This window comes from Myotis daubentonii, chromosome 9 (assembly GCF_963259705.1).
Source record: "Myotis daubentonii chromosome 9, mMyoDau2.1, whole genome shotgun sequence".
Classification (NCBI taxonomy): Eukaryota; Metazoa; Chordata; class Mammalia; order Chiroptera; family Vespertilionidae; genus Myotis; species Myotis daubentonii.
In genome coordinates this window covers 38,704,005-38,725,954 of record NC_081848.1, presented here as the reverse complement: position 1 = coordinate 38,725,954, position 21,950 = coordinate 38,704,005, and the positions used below count along the sequence as shown (strand labels likewise).

General features: G+C 43.4%; 2 protein-coding genes across 6 annotated transcripts in view; one reads left to right on the top strand and one right to left on the bottom strand.

Moving 5' to 3' along the window:
- Window positions 1-508, bottom strand: part of RSF1 (remodeling and spacing factor 1) — a 141,968-nt gene extending 141,460 nt beyond the window's left edge. For 3 of the 4 annotated variants that reach the window (XM_059708348.1, XM_059708349.1, XM_059708351.1), the window contains exon 1: window positions 49-508. In XM_059708348.1, coding sequence (XP_059564331.1) covers window positions 49-235 — 187 coding nt within the window. In that variant the 5' untranslated portion in view covers window positions 236-508. The remainder of the gene's footprint in view (window positions 1-48) is intronic. The other variant, XM_059708350.1, reaches the window with a different exon arrangement.
- Window positions 509-686: 178 nt separating this feature from the next.
- Window positions 687-21,205, top strand: AAMDC (adipogenesis associated Mth938 domain containing). Of its 2 annotated transcripts, none has more exons than XM_059708364.1 (4): window positions 687-784; window positions 4,915-5,064; window positions 18,746-18,841; window positions 20,895-21,205. In XM_059708364.1, the coding sequence occupies exons 2-4, from the start codon at window positions 4,933-4,935 to the stop codon at window positions 21,033-21,035; spliced, it is 369 nt and encodes a 122-aa protein (XP_059564347.1). In that variant the 5' UTR covers window positions 687-784; window positions 4,915-4,932; the 3' UTR covers window positions 21,036-21,205. The 2 variants fall into 2 exon arrangements, with proteins under 2 accessions (XP_059564347.1, XP_059564346.1); XM_059708363.1 differs by lacking the exon at window positions 687-784 and adding an exon at window positions 1,056-1,158.
- The last annotated feature ends 745 nt before the right edge of the window (window positions 21,206-21,950 follow it).

Below are 21,950 nucleotides of genomic sequence, written 5' to 3'. Positions count from 1 at the left end.
AAGCGTGCCAGGGCCGCTTCCCGCCGGGCGTTCGGGCCCCTCGCTTACCTTCCCCGTTGCCGACGTCCCGCGGCGGCGCCTGCAGCACCCGCTCCAGCTCGGGGAACGGCAACTCGGGCAGATCGAGCAGCGGCCCGTAGCGCTCCAGGAAGGAGCACACCACGGCGAAGTTGGGGCACGAACCCGGGCAGCCCGGAGGAGCCAACGCCGCCGCCGCTGCCGCCGCCGCCGCCATTTTGAACTGGAGGATGGAGGAGGAGGGGATGGGGGGGTGGGGGGCGCTGGGGTGCCGAGGAATAGCAGGGTGGCTTCACAGACGACAGGAGGCGCTAGCTAGTGGACGCCCCGGCACAGCCGAGCGGCCCCGGCACGGCGCCGCGATCCCACAATACAGCAGCGGCCGGGAGCAGTCGAGAACCGCGTCCGACAGGGGAAAGAGAGACGCTCAGCGCCTTTCACTTTCCTCCCTCTTCCCGCCCCCGTCCCTCCATGTCCTTCGCTCCTCCCACTTAGAGCTCCACACAGCCTCGTGTGACAGGGGGAATGAAAACAAGGGAAGCCGGGCCGGTAGGCGGGCTGGAAGCTGAGGAGGCGGGACTTTCTGAGGACCGTAACCAATAGGCTTTAGGGGGCGGGGCTTCGGGCGGTGACGGGCGAAAGGCTCCTTCGGGGAGGGGCGGGGCTTGTGGAGGGAACCCCTAGATCCGAGGGCCCGAAGTCAGCGAGGCGGGAGGAACAGCACGGAGCGGTTGGTGGTCGCAGCTCCCTGAAGAGCGGGCTTTGGGTGAGTGTGGCGGGGACTCCGAGAACTGGAAGAGGGCCACGAGATGGTGAGGGGAGTTCAGGAGAGTGAATGAGAGAAAAAAAGAGAGAATAGGGGAGGAAGAAGCACGATTGTGGGAGAACGTGGGAAAGGGGTACGGTAGAGGGGTGCCCTTAACTAGGGTTGCGGTGGGACCTGTGTAAGGAGAAGTCTGCGGGAGTTTGCTGAGGGGGGTTGCTCTCCGCTGCGGTACAAGATTCGCGGCTTCGCTTTCCGAAAAACAGTGTCTGAGGGCCTACGGAACAGGGCTCGGCGGAGATCACCAGTCTGAAAAGTTGGGGTCCTGCCAGGAGATCGGGGTCTGAAAGGACCTACCTCTGCAGGAGGACCAAGGGGTGAGAGGACTGGGCTGTGCTGTGCTCGCCTGGGTGTGAAGAGGGTCTCTGAGGAGACTCTAGGGTCTGGCAGTGGTTCTCAACCTTCTGGCCCTTTAAATACAGTTCCTATGTTGTGACCCAACCATAACATTATTTTCGTTGCTACTTCATAACTGTAATGTTGCTACTGTTATGAATCGTAATGTAAATATCTGATATGCAGGATGGTCTTAGGCGACCCCTGTGAAAGGGTCGTTGGACCGCCAAAGGGGTCGCGACCCACAGGTTGAGAACCGCTGGAGGGGACTGGTTCGTGTGGTGGGAGTAAAGGGTGGGCTAGGACTCGGTCGCTGAGCGGGCGGGCGTGGTAGGAGATTTGGTGGAAGAGCCAAAAGTTTGATAGAGGACAGGGTTCCACCTCGTTGGGGGCAACAGTGAGCATTCTCCCACAAAGAATCTCAGAAAACCGTCAGTAATGCAAAATGGAATGTACAGCCTGAGATGCCCTGTGCATTGTGGTTTAGGAGCCTGAGCTTTGGATTCGGCCAGACTCGAATCCTAACAGAACCACTTGATACCATTGGGGACGATTCTTAATTTCTCTGAACCTCTGTAAAGTGGGGGTGATAATGGTGCCTACACCGTAGGGTCTACATAATTCACAGTAAATTGATTGGCACGATGCGCTGGCACATTGTAAGTAGTTTTTTTAAAAAAAAAAGGAGTTCCTAAAATTTAGATTGAATCCAGCTATAATTTATACAGTTTACTACTTTGAGCCAAAATTTTCAATGTGCATTTAAAACTTACATAGTACCAACTTCCTAAAAAGAATTTGAAGCAAGATACAATATAACCATGTAAAATTGGACAATTAATGATTAAGGATGATAAAGAAATTTATAGGCAGATAATTACGTTGAGAACAGAAAAATGCTTACCACAATTAAACGTTGCATTTTGTTCTGCATTTCTAGGTTTTAAAAAAGGGAAAACTGTAATGGTCGACATCATCCTCATTATCTAAAGAAAGAAAAAAATTACTCATTTATCAAAAGAGAAAAATTATAAGAGGAATTTATTACCTAGAATACTTATTTCTAATATTCAAACCCTTTCTAAAGGGAAAAAAAATGTTCTTTTGAAACATATCAAATACTTTTGAAAATTCCAGTTTAAGAAATACTGATGTACATGGTTTCCTTTAGTTCTTTGAATATATTTATAATAGCTTCTTTGAAGTCTTTGCTAAATCAAACATTTGGGAACACGTTTCTTTTTTAAAAAAAATATGTTTTTATTTTATTTCAGAAAGAGGAAGGGAGAGGGAGAGAGAGAAAAACATCAGTGATGAGAGAGAATCATCAATGGGCTGCCTCCTGCACAGTGGATCGAGATCAAAACCCCAGCATGTGCCCTGACCGGGAATCGAACCAGGAACCTTTTGGTGCACGGGACGACGCCCAACCAATTGAGCCATACCGGGCGGAGCCACTGCATTTAAATAAATAAACAAACAAACAAAAACAAACAAACAAGCAAACATATATATATATAATTATTGTTGACAGTATAACAGATGTCCTCTATCTCCCCTTTCCCCCCATGCTCACAGCCTTTTGTCCACTCTGGATATGTGGAGAGTTTATTCCCCTATGGCTGTGTCACCTCTGGGAAATTCCAATTAAATCCTTCCCTACTCTCCCAATCCATTGTTTGCCCCAAATATCAAGGAACCAGAGCCACCTGTCATCCATCTTCACCTCCACTAAAATCACTAGTTTAAATCATGGTGCTTAAAATCAAGTGAGCCTCCTCTGACTATAGCAGCAAATCTGTTGTTTTTCATGCTCTGCTCCAACCACATTGAACCTCTGTGCCAACAGAATCAATGTGGGGGCATGGGCGTGGTCCCAGGCAAGAACAACGAAATGCCTTACTGTTCTTTACCTGAAATTCAGTGGTTGTCATAAGTAAACACTTCTCAGTTTATATATATGCATTTACTAGTAATATAAATTACTAGAGTACCAGGTGGTTATTTTTTATAGTTTTGTCCAGCTTTATATTTGCTTTTGGGGAAAGGATTGTCAATCTCCTCACTCCATCATGCTGAAGTAAATCTCCATCATTTCATTTTATCTCCGAAAAAATACCCTGAGCATTCCTTCCTCAGTCTGAGAAGTAATTTTACTATCTAGTTTCCAAGGCTGGATGTTTCAGGATCCCAAGAATAACAATGTACTTATTAGACCTCTAAAGAAAATGTGACAACCACATAAATGAGAAAAATGCTTCCTATATAATAAGGAAATTATTTGTCTTAAAAATCCAAATACTGGCATTGTTCAGAAAAATTTAAGTTTCTAATTATTATAAAGTTGGACTGCTGAAACTTGTTCACTGAAACATTTTGACTTGTATTATTAATGCTTTATGTCCCAACATTTATATTTTTAAAAATTCACACACAAATGAAAATGGAAAAACTGCCCATACCTTATTTCTGTCCCCTATTTTTCCACTTGCAATCATATACTTAGGTATCTTTTGACCCCAATGGGGGGGCGGGGGGGGAAATAGCTAACATTCAGAACAACCAATAATAGGAAGAAGAGAAAAAAATATTTTAAAGAATGAAATGTTGCCTGGCTGGTGTGGCTCAGCAGTTGAGCATTGACCCAGAAACCAAGAGGTCACTGGTTCAATTCCTGGTCCTGCCCGATTGTGGGCTTGATCCCCCAGTAGGGGGTGTGCAGGAGGCAGCTGATTGATGATGTTTCTCACTTATTCAAGTTCCTATCTCTTTATCCCTCTCCCTTCCTCTCTAAAAATATCAATGAAAACATATTTTTTAAAAAGGGATAAAATGTTCCCCCATCATCGTGGATTCTTAAGCACGTTCTCCATGTATGCAACGTGCTAGCTGGATGTCTTTTGGCATAATTGTTACACGTTTGGACTAGATCGCACATAGGTTGGTGTCTTCAAAGAGGCTAACCACATAGGCCTCACTTGCCTCCTGCAAAGCACCAATAGCTGCATTCTGGAAGCGCTGACCTGTTTTGAAGTCCTGAGCAATTTCTCGCAGCAGATGCTGGAAGGGAAGTTTGAGAATCAGAAGTTCAGTGGACTTACGATAATTTCATGAAGTGCCACCGTACCAGGCCTATAACGGTGAGGTTTCTTCACCCCTCCAGTAGAGGGCGCACTCTTTGTGAGCAACTTTGGTAGCCAAGTGCTTGACCACTCATCAATTTGTGAGCAGTCTGCTTTGTAGGAGCCATGGTGTAGAGCAGCGATTTTCAACCTTTTTCATCTCATGGCACACATAAACTAATTACTAGAGGTCTGCGGCACACCAAAAATATTCTAATTTTTGGCGATGTGACAAAAAGTATAAGTATAATGTTGGTTTAGTCACACCGGACGACTATTGTTGTGTTGGTTATTGTCATTTTTTTATTTGACAATCTAAGGGAAAAGAAGTCAGTGCCCCTAACTAAATAGTCAGGTATTGCATGTTTAAAAACTTCTTGTGACATACCAGTGTGCTGCGGCACACCAGTTGAAAATCGCTGGTATAGAGACCTCCTTACTTACCTTCCTTCTCCTTCTGCTAGAGCTCTATGAGCTAGAGGCGCCGTTAGCATTAGAGAGTGATAGTATTACTAGTATATTTAAATATATATTTTTATATAGTATACCTCCTGTATTTTGGAATGATTTCAACCTTCCTTTATAACTGACTTGGTACTTTTTTTTAAATTTCAGATTTCAGTTAAGTTCCTTATGTCTTCCCCTGAAATTGCTTCCCTTTCATGGGGGCAAATGAAAGTACAAGGCTCTACTAAAATCTATAAGGACTGCAAAGTGTGGCCAGGGGGAAGTCGGGATTGGGATTGGAGAGAAACAGGAACTGAGGTAAGCTATTAGTATTTGGTTGACACTGCATAAGGCTAACAAAGTGATTTCCACCATCCTAAGCTACAATGACCAATTGAAGAGTAGCTCTCTCTCTTTCTCTATTCTCTCTCTCTCTCTCCTTGAGATATAATCCAAGTATGCAATTCAATGGAGTTTTTATTGTCATAAACTTATGCTGTAGTTAACCCCTACTAATTCTATCACCCCAAAAGGAACCCCCATAACCATTTTCAATCACTGCCTATTCTTCCCCTCCCCCAACTCCTGGCAATTACTAACCTACTTTCTGTTGCTGTAGATGTGTCTATATTCATTCCAGATAAGCAGAATTATTCAATTCTCTTAGGACTGGAAATACTGGGTCATATGGTAACTCTATGTTCAGCCTTTTGAGGAACTGCCAGCCTGTTTTCCAAAGCAGCTGCACCACTTTACATTTTAGATTTCAGGAATATACGATGTTTTCAATTTTTCTAAATCTCTCTACACCAACACTTACTATTGTTTGCTTTTTATTTTTTTATGCCCCTTCTAATGGGTGTGAAATGTTCTCTCTCTGTGGTTTGGATTTGCATTTCCCTTGTATTGCACTACCTCTGATATTCTCAGTGTGCAATGCCTAAGGTGGAATCTGTGTTCCATGAATGGAGTCGGACGAAACAAGGGAGCCCTTACCTCTCAGGCACACTCACTTGGGACTCAGCCCCACAATAGACAGCTGGGGGCAGGACGTGAAACAATGGAGTCCTAGTCCTTCCTGGAAAAAACCTTTCCAGCTGGAAGATTAGAGGAGAAATATTCTTAGCTGCAGCAGTGGAGCGGAGTCTCCACCTCATTAATTTGGGAGTGGGGAGGCAGGCAGCAGTCCTTCTTTAAATACCATGATTTCTCACCTTTCCTATCAAATATTTATAGAAATCCTTTCTTTTTTTTATTTTTTATTTTTTTTAATTAAATCTTTATTGTTCAGATTATTACATTTGTTCCTTTTTTTTCCCCCCATAACTCCCCTCCTCCCAGTTCCCGCCCCACCCTCCGCCCTCACTCCCCACCCACTGTCCTCATCCATAGGTGTACGATTTTTGTCCAGTCTCTTCCCACATCTCCCACACCCCTTTCCCCCCCAGGAATAGTCAGTCCATTCCCTTTCTATGTCCCTGATTCTATTATAATCAACAGTTCATTCTGATCATCAGATTATTTATTCACTTGATTCTTAGATTCACTTGTTGATAGATGCATATTTGTTGTTCATAATTTGTATCTTTACCTTTTTCTTCCTCTTCCTCTTCTTAAAGGGTACCTTTCAGCATTTCATATAATCCTGGTTTGGTGGTGATGAACTCCTTTAGCTTTTCCTTATCTGTGAAGCTCTTTATCTGACCTTCAATTCTGAATGATAGCTTTGCTGGATAAAGTAATCTTGGTTGTAGGTTCTTGGTATTCATCACTTTGAATATTTCTTGCCACTCCCTTCTGGCCTGCAAAGTTTCTGTTGAGAAATCAGCTGACAGTCGTATGGGTATTCCCTTGTAGGTAACTGAGTTTCTTTCTCTGGCTGTTTTTAAGATTCTCTCTTTATCTTTTGCTCTTGGCATTTTAATTATGATGTGTCTTGGTGTGGTCCTCTTTGGATTCCTTTTGTTTGGGGTTCTCCGCGCTTCTTGCACCTGTAAGTCCATTTCTTTCACCAGGTGGGGGAAGTTTTCTGTCATTATTTCTTCAAATAGGTTTTCAATATCTTGTTCTCTCTCATCTTCTGGCACCCCTATAATTCTGATGTTGGTACGCTTGAAGCTGTCCCAGAGGCTCCTTACACTATCCTCGCATTTTTGGATTCTTTTTTCATTTTGCTTTTCCAGTTGGATGTTTTTTGCTTCCTCGCATTTCAAATCATTGACTTGATTCTTGCGCTCCTCTGGTCTGCTGTCGGGCGTCTGTATAATATTCGTTATTTCAGTCCGTGTGTGCTTAATTTCTAGTTGGTTCCCCAATATAAGATCGAGGGTCTTATTAGTTTTCGTGTAGATCTCATTAAGTTTATCAGCAGCTTCTAAACAGTTCTTGAGAGACCTTAAAAGTGTGGTTCTGAACTCTATTTCTTCCATTGACAATTTTGTCCTGTTTCTTTGTCTCCGCATTTTGTTATGCTTCCTTGGTGCACCCCCTAGTGGTCTTTGTTCGCAGTCTTATAGATAAATCTTGATTGTTGTAGCTAATTCCAGGGAGGGTTTGACCTCCAGGCCAAGTGGCTATGAGAATCAGCTATGAGTGTCAGCAGTGAGAGAACTTCTGTCCTCTAGGGAGGTGCTAATCTAGCCTTTGCCTGAGGCTATCCGGCAAATGGCTCTGTGCAGGGCTTGGGCGGGGCCGGTCGCACAGGATCAACAGCATGGGCCGGAGAGAGCAGTTATGGCGGCTCTCAGTCCTGTCCCCAGGGGCTCTGCCTCTCTGAGTCCCAGCACCCGCTGCAAAGCTCGGAGAGAAAGCTGCACTCGCTCTGACCGAAGCCAGACAGTCCCGCTTCTCCCTTTTGAGTCTGGGTCCCTAAAGACTCGCCCGGATCTGGTGCTCAGAGTCTGTGACTCCCTCCCGATTGAAAACAACAACCGCGCCCTCCGCCGCCAGCCCGCTCCACGCACTCCGCACCTCAGAATTTGACTTCAGCACTGCGCCTCCTCTGAGTGTCCGTGTGCGTTTCTCTTTCCTCCTAGTTGTAGGACTTCCACTCAGCCAGCGTTCCTGTGGTTCTGGGTGATATCCCTTCCGTTTTTTGGTTTCACTTTTGAAGTAGTTGTTCAAAGCAGCAAACTCCGGCGTTAACCTATGCCGCCATCTTGGTTCTCCTTTATAGAAATCCTTTAATAGATGTTTCTTTGTTTGCTGTTTGCTCTCAGGATCATTTCCGAAGGCTTTGAAAGGTTTTTGTTTCTGTTTTTGTTTTTTTGTTATTGTTGTTTGAATGATTTTTTTCTGAGTTGTTCCATGGGCAACTTAAACTCAACATATCCAAATGGACTTCATTTCCCTGTTCCTACCTTTCCACACAGGTATCTAGGTACTCTCTTGTGTTCCCTATCTCCATTAATGGTACTACTATCCACACAGTCAGTCAATTAAAAGGGAAACTGCAGAGACAATTTTTATTTCTCCATTTTTCTTCCCCACCGCAGCTAACAAAGTCCATTTGTTGATTCCACCTCAGCAAAGTCTCTCAAATTTGCTTCCTGCTGCTGCCTCAGTTTTCTCTCCTGGACTATGGCATTGATCCCCCTAGCTGGTCACCCTGCCCCTGAGTCTGCCTTTTTCATGTCTCTCTTCTGTTATAATTTCTAAAAGATGAAGTTGCTGCCAGCACCTGTTTGGCTCAGTGGATAGAGCGTCGGCCTGCGGACTGAGGGGTCCCAGGTTCAATTCCGGCCAAGGGCATGTACCTGGGTTGCGGGCACATCCCCGGTAGGACATGTGCAGGAGGCAGCTGATGGATGTTTCTCTCTCATTGATGTTTCTAGCTCTCTATCCCTCTCCCTTCCTCTCTGTAAAAAAAAATAATAATAAAATGTATTTTTTGAAAAAAAAGATGAAGTTGCTCATGTCTCTGCTCTGCTTAGAAAACTTCAACGGCTTTTTATAGACTTCAAAATTAAATAGGACAGTGTTCACTGCCATTTTTTTTATGATACAGTTCCAAATTCGCCTTTTATTCCATCTCCTATATTTAATAACATGTGTCTGAAGACCTAGCTATCCCACACCAAATACTTATTGCCTTCCAAACCTACCATTATCCTTCATTTTGTATCCTTTGTGCCTTTGCTAAAACCATTTCCCTTACTTGGAATGACACACTCCCTTTTGAAATCTTAAAATCCTTCGATTCCTAGCATTCGTATTATCTCCTCTAAGAAGCACTTTCTCATAACCCTGGTGAGAATGAGCAGCTTACTCCCTCCTCAGTATTTCTGTAATACTTGCTGCCTCTATTACAGCACTTAGCACAGATTGCCTGATTCTAATGAGTGTATTTATGTGTTTCCTCACCAAGTCCCCAAGTTGTTAGTATTCCTCACTAAGTGGAGAGCATCCTAAGGGTAAGAACTATGCACTTAGCCCAGAGCCTATAAAATAGGAGCCCGATACATTTTTGCTGCATTGAATTTTTCATTATAAATGTCATTAAACCAATTTTTAAAAAATCTTTTGTGACATTCCTTCTGAGGTAGGTTAATGTTGTATTTCTTTTCTTATTAGTTTAAAAGGGGAAGGGGTAGGTTTTATAGTGATTAAACCATGGAAATATCAAGAAAATGTATTGTCTTCAACCAGTGTCCTTGCAATGGTGATTACTATTACCTCCCAATTCTCTATCCATCATTTTTAAGCAGCTACTATACAACTGCTCAAATATAGCTTTTCTAGAGACACAAATAATATATTTTGGAATTAAGTTTTAAACCCTAGTCTTACTCTAAAGCCCATACTTTTTAAGTGTAAAATTAAAAGAAAGCCAAACCAATTAGCACCCACTCCAGGAGAACTTTAAAGGACCTATGGAAACTTCATCCCAACTTTTAATTTTGAAAAATGTTAATCCTAACACACAACTGTATGAATAATACAGTAAATACCCATACACCTTTTATCTAAGTCCTCAAGTTGTTAGCATTTTATTATATTTGTTTTTTCTCTCTAAACACATACACACACACACACACACACACACACACACACACACTCACACACATTCACACACTTCTCCCCCAATCATTTGAGAGTAAAGGGCAGATATCATATTCCAGCATTTCTCCCCTAAGGACATGACCATTCTCCTACATAGCTACAATACCATTATCATAAATAAGGATGTTATCATTGACACAGTATTATCTAATACACAGTCTACCTTCAAATTTCCTTAAAGTTCCAAAAATATCCTTTATAGCTGTTGGTTTTGTGGTTTTATTTTTACACGTAATGCAGGTGCAGGCATAAAGTGACACACAATTCCCACAGAGTTGTACAGCCGACCAGACTAGAGGTTCTTGTGCTCGGACAGTGCTACCTACAGAGAGACAGATGAGTTGGTACTAACCCTCTCTTCTTGTGCTGGTTTGCTTTTGCTCTTGTGTGTGTGTGTGTTTTAATATATTTTATAGATTTTTTACAGAGAGGAAGAGATAGGGATAGAGAGCTAGAAACATTGATCAGCTGCCTCCTGCACACCTCCTCCTAGGGATGTGCCCACAACCAAGATACATGCCCCTGACCGGAATCGAACCCCGGACTGAAAAGTCCGCAGGCTTACGCTCTACCCACTGAGCCAAACTGGTCAGGGCTTGCTCTTGTTTTTATTCACCTTTCAACCTGGTTGATGTGGGCAGCCTATATTGAACTCTTCTGTGTTAAACCTCTCACTCTTTTTTCTTAATTTTGAAAAATATTGAACATATTTAACAAATTTAAAAAAATAGGAAAGACACTTGTATACCATCAACCTATATTCACCAATTGTTAACATTCTGCTACATTTGCTTGTTTGTCTCTCTGTGGTACTTTCTCAATAATGACTTCTGTTGAATCATTTGAAAGTAAGTTGCATACATAGTGAAACTTGAACCCTAAATATTTTAGCATGTGGGTACTAAAACAAAGGTGTTCTGCTACACATAATCACAATATGACACTCAACATTGATATAACACTAAACAATGTAAGAAACTCAACATTGAAATATTATTAAATAACATCTACTCCGTGTCAAATTACAATTATTCCAATAAAATAAATGTATTTTATAGCTGGCTTACTTTTCTAATCCAAGATATATTCATTTTGGTGTCATGTTTCTTTAGTCTCTTCATTTAAAACCAGTTCGCCAGATTTTTTTCCTCTTTTATGACACAGGTGGTTTTGAAGTGTCTGGAACAGTTGTTTTGTAGACTAGTTCACAATTTAGATTTATCTGATTTTTTTTCTATCACAATTAGATTCAAATTAATCTTTTTGGCAAGAATGTTCTTGTCATTGCCAAGACAGTCAATTATGTCTTCAGTGCATTACATCTGGAGGCACATAAAATCAGTTTGCTCAGTACCTGGTGAGGTGGTTTGATCACTTGGTTAAGTTGGTACCTACCAGATTTCTCTATTGTAAAGATACATTTTCCCATTTGTAATCAGTACATAATCTGTAGAGTAATATTTTGAAACTTTGTGATTATCTTATCCCCTAGCAATCTTTCATCCAATGATTTTAGCATTAACTATTGATCCTTGCCTGAATTATTATTACATTAGTGATTGCAAAATGGTGATTTTTTTTAAAGGTTGGGGTTTTTTTGTTTTGTTTTGTTTTTAAAATATATATATCTTTTATTTCAGAGATAAAGGGAGAGGGAGAGAAAGATAAAAACATCAATGATGAGAGAGAATCATTGATCAACTGCCTCCTGCATGCCTCTGACTGGGGATCCAGCCCCCAACCCGGGTATGTACCCTTGACTAGAATTGAACCTGGGACCCTTCAATCCACAGGCTGAGGCCATATCTATTGCGCTAAACTGGCTAGGGCGAAAATGGTGATTCAAAAAAAATATTTTTTTATTGATTTCAGAGAGGAAGAGAGAGGGAGAGATAGAAACATCAATAATGAGAGAGAATCATCGATTGGCTGCCTCCTGTACACCCCATGCTGGGGATCAAACCCACAACCCGGGCATGTGCCCTGACCAGGAATCAAACAGTGACCTCCTGGTTCACTGGTTGATGCTCAACCACTGATCCATGCTGGCCAAGCCAAAGTGGTGTTTTTTATAATTCTATCACTTCTACATTCATTAGCTGGATTCTTCTGTGAAGAAGAGGTTTTCTTCTACACTATCACCATTTTTATTGTCACTATGGGCTCATGTTTTCTTTTTTTAAATTTAGTATGTGCTATGTCTGAATGTTTGTGTCTCCCACCAAAATTCATATGTTAAAATCCTAATACTCAAAGATGATGGTATTAGGAGGTGGGACCTTTGGGAGGTGCTAGTCATGAAGGAGGAACCCTCATGAATGAAATTAGTGCATTAGAAAAGAGACTTCAGAAAGATCCCTTCCACCCTGTGAGAGCAGTGAGAGGAGGGTCAGCTATGAACCAGGAAAAGGGCCCTCACCAAACTCAGCTTGCTGGTACCTTGACCTTGGACTTCCAGCCTCTAGAGCAGCGATTCTCAACCTGTGGGTCACGACCCCTTTGGTGGTCGAACGACCCTTTCACAGGGGTCGCCTAAGACCATCCTGCATATCAGATATTTACATTACGATTCATAACAGTAGCAACATTACAGTTATGAAGTAGCAACGAAAATAATGTTATGGTTGGGTCACAATATGAGGAACTGTATTTAAAGGGCCAGAAGGTTGAGAACCACTGCTCTAGAGCATGAAAAATAAATGTCTGTTGTTTTATAAGCTACACAGTTTGTGGTATTTTGTTGTAGCAGCCCACAGAGAATAAGAACATGTTTTAATCTCTTACCATCCTATCTAATAAAAGAGAAACATGGTAATTAGCCGTACATCCACTACCCTTCCCATTGGCTAATCAGGGCGATATGCAAATTAACTGCCAGCCAAGATGGCGGCCGGCAGCCAGGCAGCTTGAAACTGACATGAGGCTTGCTTGCTTCAGTGACGGAGGACTCCAATATTCCCCACCTGCCTCTGCTGGCCTCTGAGCTTGCAGTTTGAAACATTGTTACAAAATAGAAGCTAAACAAAACCCCAGAAACGTGCTTTCAGCCAGCCGGGATCTCAAACCTGGAGTTGAAACTGTTTCAATTATAGAACCCAAACAAACCAGATACCTGCTTTCACCAACAGAGGCCTCAGAGCTGGAGCCAAGCCTCAGAACTAAAGCTGGCGCAAAATAAAAAAAAAGAAAAAGAAAAAAAGGAGTGGTTGGGAGCTTCTGTCACCCACCAACCTGAAAACAGCCCTCAGCCCCTCACCCAGACTGGCCAGGCACCCCAGTGGGGACCCACCCTGAAGGGTGTGTGACCAGCTGCAAACAGCCATCATCCCCTCATCCAGGCTGGCCAGGCACCCCAGTGGGGACTCCCACCCTGATCCAGGACACCCTTCAGGGCAAACCAGCCGGCCCCCACCCGTGCACCAGGCCTCTATCCTATATAGTAAAAGGGTAATATGCCTCCCAGCACCAGGACCAGCGGAGCCATGAGGTCTCCCGGCACCGGGATCAGCGTGACAGGGGGCAGCGCCCAAACCCCCTGATCGCCCTGTGGCTTTGTGTGTGACAGGGGGCAGGGACACAACCTCCCTATCCGCCCTGCTCTGTTCGTGACAGGGGAAGGCACCCCAACCCCCTGATCAGCCCTGCTCTGTGCCTGATAGGGGGGAGCTTCCCAACCCCCTGATTGCCCTGCGGCTCTGTGTGTGACAGGGTGCGGCGCCCCAACCCCCTGATCAGCCCTGCTCTGTGTGTGACAGGGTGTGGCGCCCGAACCCCCCCCCCCCCCCACGGACCCTGCTCTGTGTGTGATGGGGTAGAGCCATAACCTCCCCATCGGCCCTGCCCTGAGTGTGACAGGGTGCGGCGCCCCAACCCCCTGATCTGCCCTGCTCTGTGTGTGACAGGGGGCGGTGCCCCAACTCCCCTATAGGCCCTACTCTGTGAGTGACGGGGGGGAGCTCCCCAACCCCCTGATGGGCCCTGCTCTGTGAGTGCCAGGGGGCAACGCCCCAACTCCCTGATGGGCCCTGCTCTGTGCGTGACAGGGGGTGGTGCCGCAACTCCCCAATCAGCCCTGCTCTGAGCCTGACCAGGGGCTGCACCTAGGGATTGGGCCTGCCCTCTCTCACCCGAGAGCGGGCCTAAGCCAGCAGGTCATTATCTCCCGAGGGGTTCCAGACTGCAAGTGGCCACAGGCCATGCTGAGGGGGCCCCCTCTCCCCCTCGAGTGCACAAATTTTTGTGCACTGGGCCTCTAGTCTATAATAATAAAAGCATAATATGCTAATTAGACTGGATGTCCTTCAGGATGAAGCCAGGGCTGCGAGGGAAGCCCGGGTTCCGGGTGCCAGAGGGAAGCCGGTGCCGGCAGCTGGGGAAAGGAAGGCCTACTCTTGCACAAATTTCGTGCATTAGGCCTTTAGTAATTAATATTTTTTGAGGTTTAAGTTGTCCCAAATTTAACCAGTGTTCTTGTGACATGTTCCCATCAGTTTTTTGGGTTTTTTTTACCACTGCGTTGTTTTCTGGCATAATAGATATCTTTTTCCTGGGTTCAGCCATTTCTTCAGGGATCCCTGGTTCCTTTTAGTGAGAAATGATATCTAGAAACCCAAGAGTTGGGTATTAGGTGGGCTCATTACTACTGAGATGTCACCACATCTAAGCCCATTCAGTATACAGAGCCAGAAAATGTGTGCTGTGTGTGTGTGTAATGAGTTCATAATTATACTTCCAGCTCAACCCAACAGCCCCAGATGTTTTCCTCCGTGTTATTCCACCATCTTCTTGAGCATTTGAATGGCGGAACAAGTTGTAGCCATGGCCAGAAGTCTAACTTAATGGAAGAAAAAAGAGAAGAAAGGCACTTGCTCAATGTTTCAAGGCTCAAACCTAGACATGGCATCATTTCTTCTGCTCATATGCCATTGAATTCTTATTGGTGATAGCATAGTCACATATTCCACACCTAGCTGCACGGGAGCACAGAAAATGAAAGCTAGCTGGGCAGTAGAAAGGGGGCAGATTGGATTTTGAAAGAACTAGCAGTCTGCCACTATGAGATGTGAGGGTAAGTCTGCTAATGGGCTTTTGGAAATGATTTCCACTCTTCTAAACTAATAAAGAAGCACATTACTAGGCCACACATCTGTTTTTAATGTTTTGTTGATTGATTGATGAGAGAGAGAGAGAGAAACATTGATTTGTTGTTCCACTTATTTATATATTCATTGGTTGATTCTTTTGTATGTGACCTGACTGGGGATCAAATGCACAACTTTGGTGTATGGTGATAACACTCTAACCACCTGAGCAACCTGGCCAGGCCTGTTTTTAATAATTGGATAATTTTAGTGTGTAAAATCTGTTTTCTTTGTAATCCTATACATTTTCTCTTAAGCTTTTAAAAACTTTGCTGAGAAGGGAGCCATAAGCTCCACCAGATTGATTGCCAGAGTGGCCTATGGCACAAGAACAGATGCCTGTGCAGAGGCAGGAAGATCAGTTTAGAGGCTGTAATTCCCCAAGCGATAAGGAGAATGTGACTTGGGCAGTGTCCACAGGGACAGATTCCAGAGATCCTTTAACCTTCACTCACAGAATCCGCTTTCATCAGCAACACAACCAGATGACAGCTTTGCTTCTAACATTTATGCTCACTTCATTTTGGCAGGAGGAACTGCTTCCTTGAAAGTGTAATTTAGGAATGTTTTCTTTTCAAATTTGATATAGAAGAGGGGGAAATGTCTAAGCCATATAGGATGCCACCTTATTGTTTAGCTGGCATGATGGGTATTAGCTGGACATTTCCCCACAATTAATAGCTTCCCCCCAAGAAAACACAATAAGCTTTTACAACCTCACAACACCCTCTGATGTAAAGCCTCTTTAAAAAGAGGAACAGAGTCAGAGCCTTAGTGGTTTGCCCCCAGGGACTGGAAGAAGGAGAGCAGGAGCTGGAGGCAGGTTGAGGACGCCTCCGCCTCCTAGCAGGCCTCTGCCCTAAGCTGTGAGTAATCGCCTGCCAACGCCTGGATCCACAGGCTGCTGCAGTGAGTGTTCATTGCTCTGCATGTGACACCCTGGGCCTGCAGTATAGCACACACAGCAGCCGAATTTGTCACCTGAGTTCCATTGATTGGCAGCTCTGATGGGCTGCTGCCGTCTCCAGTCTCTGAATCTCCGGATGATCATGGTTTTGAACTCTCTTGACCTTTCACCCCCTTCCCACTTGCCATGTTTCCTTATACCAGAATGTGAGCTCTTAGAGTCAGGGCGTCATGGTGCTTCTCAAAATATGTGCTGTCCTTTGTTAAATGAAGGAATCATTCAATCATGGAGGTGGATGCATTTACTTAAGGAAGGTGAAGCTTTCCAGTCCAAATTTGTAATTCTGTTAAGTATTTGTTTTGGTCATAGCTTCTGGAAAAAATGTTAGGCTCTCCATATCATCACTGTTTAGTGCAGGGTGGTTCTAGGATTGATCAGAGAGCTGTGGGAAAAAGGCATTTAATCCAATCCTCTTACATTATTTAAGAACCGATTATTGTAATCAATAATATTATAATCAGAAACAATATCCCCTTTTTTGTTTTGCCTTTTAAAAATTTATGAACCTAAGTAACTTTAAAGAATAATAATTCAATCTCTCCTAACTGGGAAAGCTGAAGGCAGAGATACTATTCAGAGACACCCGGGCACTAACTCTGCGGCCTCTCTCAAGATGAGGGTGTGCCCTTGCTGCTGATCAGTTTGGTTCACTCTATGAAATGCAGGTGTTCTAACTTAGAACACTCTTTGATATTCCCTAAACATAAGCTCATACAGTCTGAGTGTAAATTCCGTAGGAAGGTGCTGAGGAGGTAAGTCAGAATAGGAGAGAGAGAGTGGCTTTGCTATCAGCTCTGGAGCACTTGCTGACTGAGTGAAGAATGTCAGCACAGGTGCACACCCGCGGAGAATCAAGAGACATGGAGGGAGAAAGCCAGCACAGACAGGCTGCCTCTGCTCCTGCTTTGGAGCCACCTGCCTTCTGTTAAGTTTGCTTCCTTGCCTAAATAAATCAGGAAGTATGTGGCTGAGGAGCTGTCTTCCTGCTTTATTTTCTATTTTATTTATTTACTTGTTAATTTCCTGTTTCTATTTTATTTATTTACTTGTTAATTTCCTGAATAATTTTAGACTTACAGAAAAGTTACAAGGATAGTACAAAGAATTCTCATTTTTACCCAGGTCCAAATGTTAACAGTTTTTCATATTTTCTTTTATCATCCTCTCCATTGATATATATTATTTTTTGAACTGTTGCAGATATTATACTCCTTTACTCCTAAACGCCTGTGTGTATTTCAATACTTACTATATAGATCTTATTAATATGTTGCCAATTAACCTAATACAGATGTCACATTTACTTGTCTTATTAATGGACTAATATAGGATTTTTTTCATTATTTAGAGAATATTAGTTTCTGAGGGATCATATAGTTTTTTCTTTACTTTTTAAAATCCTCACTCAGGGATATGTTATTATTGATTTTAGAGAGGGAGAGAAAGAGAGAAACATTGATGTGAGCGAGAAACATTGATTGGTTGCCTCCTGCATATGCCTTGATGCAACTTAGGTACGTGCCCTAAACTGGGAATCGAACCCGTCACCCTTTGGTTCATAGGCTGATGTTCTATCTTATTCTATCATAAGAATCTAGTGTGGGATTCTTATGAAGTCCTTCCACAGTCCAAATTTTGGCATCATGTCCAAGTGCTTTCTTCTCCCACCTCATTTCTTTCTGTTCCCTCCCCTGTTAGTTCCACTCTAGTCATACTCAACTATCTATAATTCACTAGGTTTTTCTTTCCTGTGAGCCTTTGTACATGCTATTACCTTAACTTGGAATGCCTTGTCCCCTGATTTCCTTTAACTTGACTAATTCCTGGTTGTCTGTTAGGTCTCGGCTTAAATGTCACCTCCGCTGGGATGCCTTCCCTGACCACCTGCCCCAACTCTCCTATTAGTACATGCAGACCCCAGGAAAAGCTCCAAGACTGAAAATTTATCTCCATAAGTGGAGAGCAATCAGGGACTGAAGAAAGAGGCTGGCCACTCCAGCCTGGTAATTAATAGAGTTTATTAAGGGAAACTTACCTACAAAGCATGCAAAATGGATCCATGAGCCGCTTGGCAGGGCCAGAGAATTATATAGGATTTCGGGGAGAGCGGGGGCTGGGGGTGAGTAGTCACAGGTGTGTGAATGCCACCAGGTATGGGAAATTACATGCTTGACCAGCTCAGGATAACAACCTGTTCCAGGAACCAGCACATAGCAGGAGGCAAGAAAGGGGTGCTGATTTATGTCAGAATGAGGATCAATTACAATCATACAGTCTTTAAGGGGGGTTGCAGAAAGCAGCTCCCATTCCGGCCTTGGTCCAGGTTTCGGGACAGACAGCGGTCCTGTCAGAGTCTCTCTCCATACCCAGGGCTAATGGCAGTGCTCCTTCACCATGTTGTCACACCAGGAGCTCACTTCCTGTCGCACTTGTAAAAAACTAATTTCTTCTTAGTCCGCTATATTTTGCACTAGACTTAGAGCTCCTTAAGGGCAGCAGTTGAATGAATGAATTTCATAAGAATGCCAATTACAAAGAAAGATTAAAAGAGCAGGTAGCTGGCCCTAGCTGGTTTGGTTCAGTGGATAGAGCATCAGCCTATGGAATAAAGGGTTCCGGGTTTGATTTCGGTCAAGGGCACATGCTCAGGTTGTGGGCTTGGTCCCCAGTAGGGGGCGTGCAGGAGGCGGCCAGTCAATGATTCTCTCTCATCATTGATGTTTCGAAGTCTCTCTCCTTCTCCCTTCCTCTCTGAAATCAATAACAATATTCTTAAAAAAAAGAAAAAAAAAGAGCAGGTAACTGGTATACTTTTTCTTTTATCACCCAGCATTCTCCTGGTGTGCAGCCTGCAGATGTGGAAGAAGTTGTCAAGAAGGGTGTGCAGACCCTTGTGATTGGCCGAGGGATGAGTGAGGCCTTGAAGGTAGATATTTGTGAATATAATGTCCTGAGGACAGCTGCTGATCTCTTGGACCTTTACATAGAGATATGTCCTTGTTAGGAGTTCATCTCTATATAGCATGCACCCTCATATTGCTGATGAGCTAGTGGATGTCCCAGGATCAAATAATGGCTGCATACTACTCATTAGGGGTGGACTCTCCTGTCTCTACCTAACCCTGGACTTGTACTGCTTCCAGTATTTCTCAGAAAGTCCTCAATCTTGGTATTTCTTAAGCTCTACAACTATTAACATTTGGTTCTTTAGATTTTTATAGAACTTTATATTTTATAGTAGATTTTATAATACTTCTCTCTTCTTAGATGCATTCAAATTATGTTTTCCCCCTTTATGAAAAAAATATTTATTTTAATTTTACTTACAGAAAAGATTCAATGCAGAAATGCAGAAGGAAAGGTGAAAGATTTGCCCTCTCCAGTTTCCACACTTGGGCATACTGCTCCAATTATCTAAGCATCTGCAAATATATACACACTTACATATATGTGATATAGGTATACATGAACATACTTACAATCATTTTTACATGAATAGGGTCACACTATACATATTGCTCTGTAACATTTTATTCACTTACATTATTATATTATACAGCCTTTCACATAAGTATATAGAGACCTACCTTATTCTTTCCTTTAGATAGGTGTTCTAAAATCCAGCTTCCTGATGAAGGTGCCCTTTATTTATTTACTAGAGGCCCAATGCACAAAATTCATGCACAGGTAAGGGCCTATTGGGGTCTTCCGGCTACAGGCCGAGGCCTTCCTTCCAGCTGCTGACTGGGGTCTCCCTTCCCCAGGCTGCCAGCTGCTGGCTGCTGGCCAGGTCCTCCCTTTGTTCCTCCCCACCCCCTGGTGGTCAGCATATGTCATAGCGTGTGATTGGTCTCCCAGTCAAACTCCCATGGGGACAATTTGCATATTAGGCTTTTATATATGTATCTGTATGTGTGTGTGTGTGTATATATATATATATATAGAGAGAGAGAGAGAGAGAGAGAGAATTTTCAGTTTAACCTAGTTTTTTCCTTGTTAAAATAATTCCTATCTATAAAGCTACTGTTATTATAAAATTGTTCATATAGAAAACATTCAGGACAAGCCAGAGTTGAGAATATCTAATAATAGCTTCCATTATTGAGAAACTTTTATATAAATTAATTTACAAATATTTATTTAGCACCTTCTATAGGTTAGAAACTATTCTATCTTGTCACACTGGGGACAACAAGATAAGACAAAACAAGGTTCATGACCCTCATGTGTCATAAAAGAGTATACAATTTCAGATCATAATAAATTCTATGAAGAAAATGTTGACTTCTGAGGGGCTCCTCTCAATGGGGTGGTCAAGAGACTTTTCTGAGAAGACATTTTAATTGCAGTATGCATACACTAGTTAACCTCATCCTCACACCAACCCTGTAATGTGTCATTACCCCATTTTACAGGGGAGGAAATTGGGGTTGAGAGGCTGTAAATAGCTGGCTTAAGATCTCTTGGTTGGTACATGGCAAAGTTAGAATTTAGGCTCAGGTTGGACTGACTAAAACATTAAACATTTACATGGTTTGGGGTCTGCACCATGCCAGACATTTACATACCTTCTCTAAATTAGTTCTCATACCAACCCTGGGAGCTAGGTATTATCATCCCCTTTCCATACAAAGAAACAAAGACTCAGAGAAGTTAATTCACTTACCCAGGGTCACACTGCTAGCAAGGACTTAAATCCAAGGCTAACTCCAAAATCAGTGCTTTTTCCATTTCATCTGAGATTTGTTTTCATCGTCTGAGATTTATGCATATATATCATGATACTGCTGTCAACTTCTTAGAAAGCCTTTTTAATGCCCTGGGGCTCATGGCCAAATTTTTTGGACCAGTGACATTCTGGGTGATTGAGGAGTGACACTTGTCCCTGTCTAATTTTGTAGAGTATACTTGCTTCATGGCAGAAGGGAAACCCTGGGGACCTCCCCCCACCACTTACTCATCTTTTTCCTTCCTCCCAGGTCCCCCCATCAACCCTGGAGTACCTTGAGAAACAAGGCATTGATGTACGAGTACTCCAGACAGAGAAGGCCGTAAAGGAGTACAATGCCTTGGCTGTCCAAGGTGTCAGGGTCGGAGGGGTCTTCCATTCCACCTGCTGATGAAGCCTTAAAACAAATCACTGTCCTGGCCAATATGGCTCAGTTGGTTGGAGCATCTGTGCACCACCAGAAGGTTGTGGGTTCGATCCCCAGTTGGGGTGAGTGTGGGAGGCAACTGATTTATTAATATCTCTCTCTCACATTGGTGTTTCTCTCTCACTCTCCTCTCTCTTTCTCTCTTCCTTCTTCTCTAAAATAAAATTTAAAAATAAATAAAATAAATCACTAAGCAATAATGCCTGTGACTACAACTCTTACCACTCTTCACACCAGCCTCCCCAAGCATTATTTTTCATTTTTTTTTTATTGATTTCAGAGAGGGAGGGAGGGAGTGGGAGAGGGAGAGAGAAACATCAGTGATGAGAGGGAATCATTGATTGGCTGCCTCCTGCATGCTCCACACTGGGGATTGAGCACGAAACCTGAGCACGTGTCCTTGACCGGAATCAAACCCAGGACCCTTCAATCCGTAGGCCAATGTTCTATCCACTGAACTGGCCAGGGCTATTTTTATTTTTTATTTTTTTTACGTATATTTTTACTGATTTCAGAGAGGGCGAGGGAGAGAGAGATAGAAACATCAATGATGAGAGAGAATCATTGATCAGCTGCCTCCTGCACACCCCCTACTGGGGTTTGAGCCACAACCTGGGCACATGCTCTGACCGGGAATCAAACCATTACCTCCTGGTTCACAGATCAGTGCTTAATCACTGAGCCACACCGGCTGGGCGTCAAGCATTTTTGAACAGCTGCTCATGCCAGGTCCTGAGGTAGGAAGGCTTTGGGAGGCATGGGTGACTACAGCAAAGTTCCTGTCCTTAGTGGGGGAGGGGGACACTGAAAGTCAGGAGAAGAGATGGACAATTACCAAAGTTTAAAAAAATGGTATTAGGCCAGTTTGAGAAAATAAAG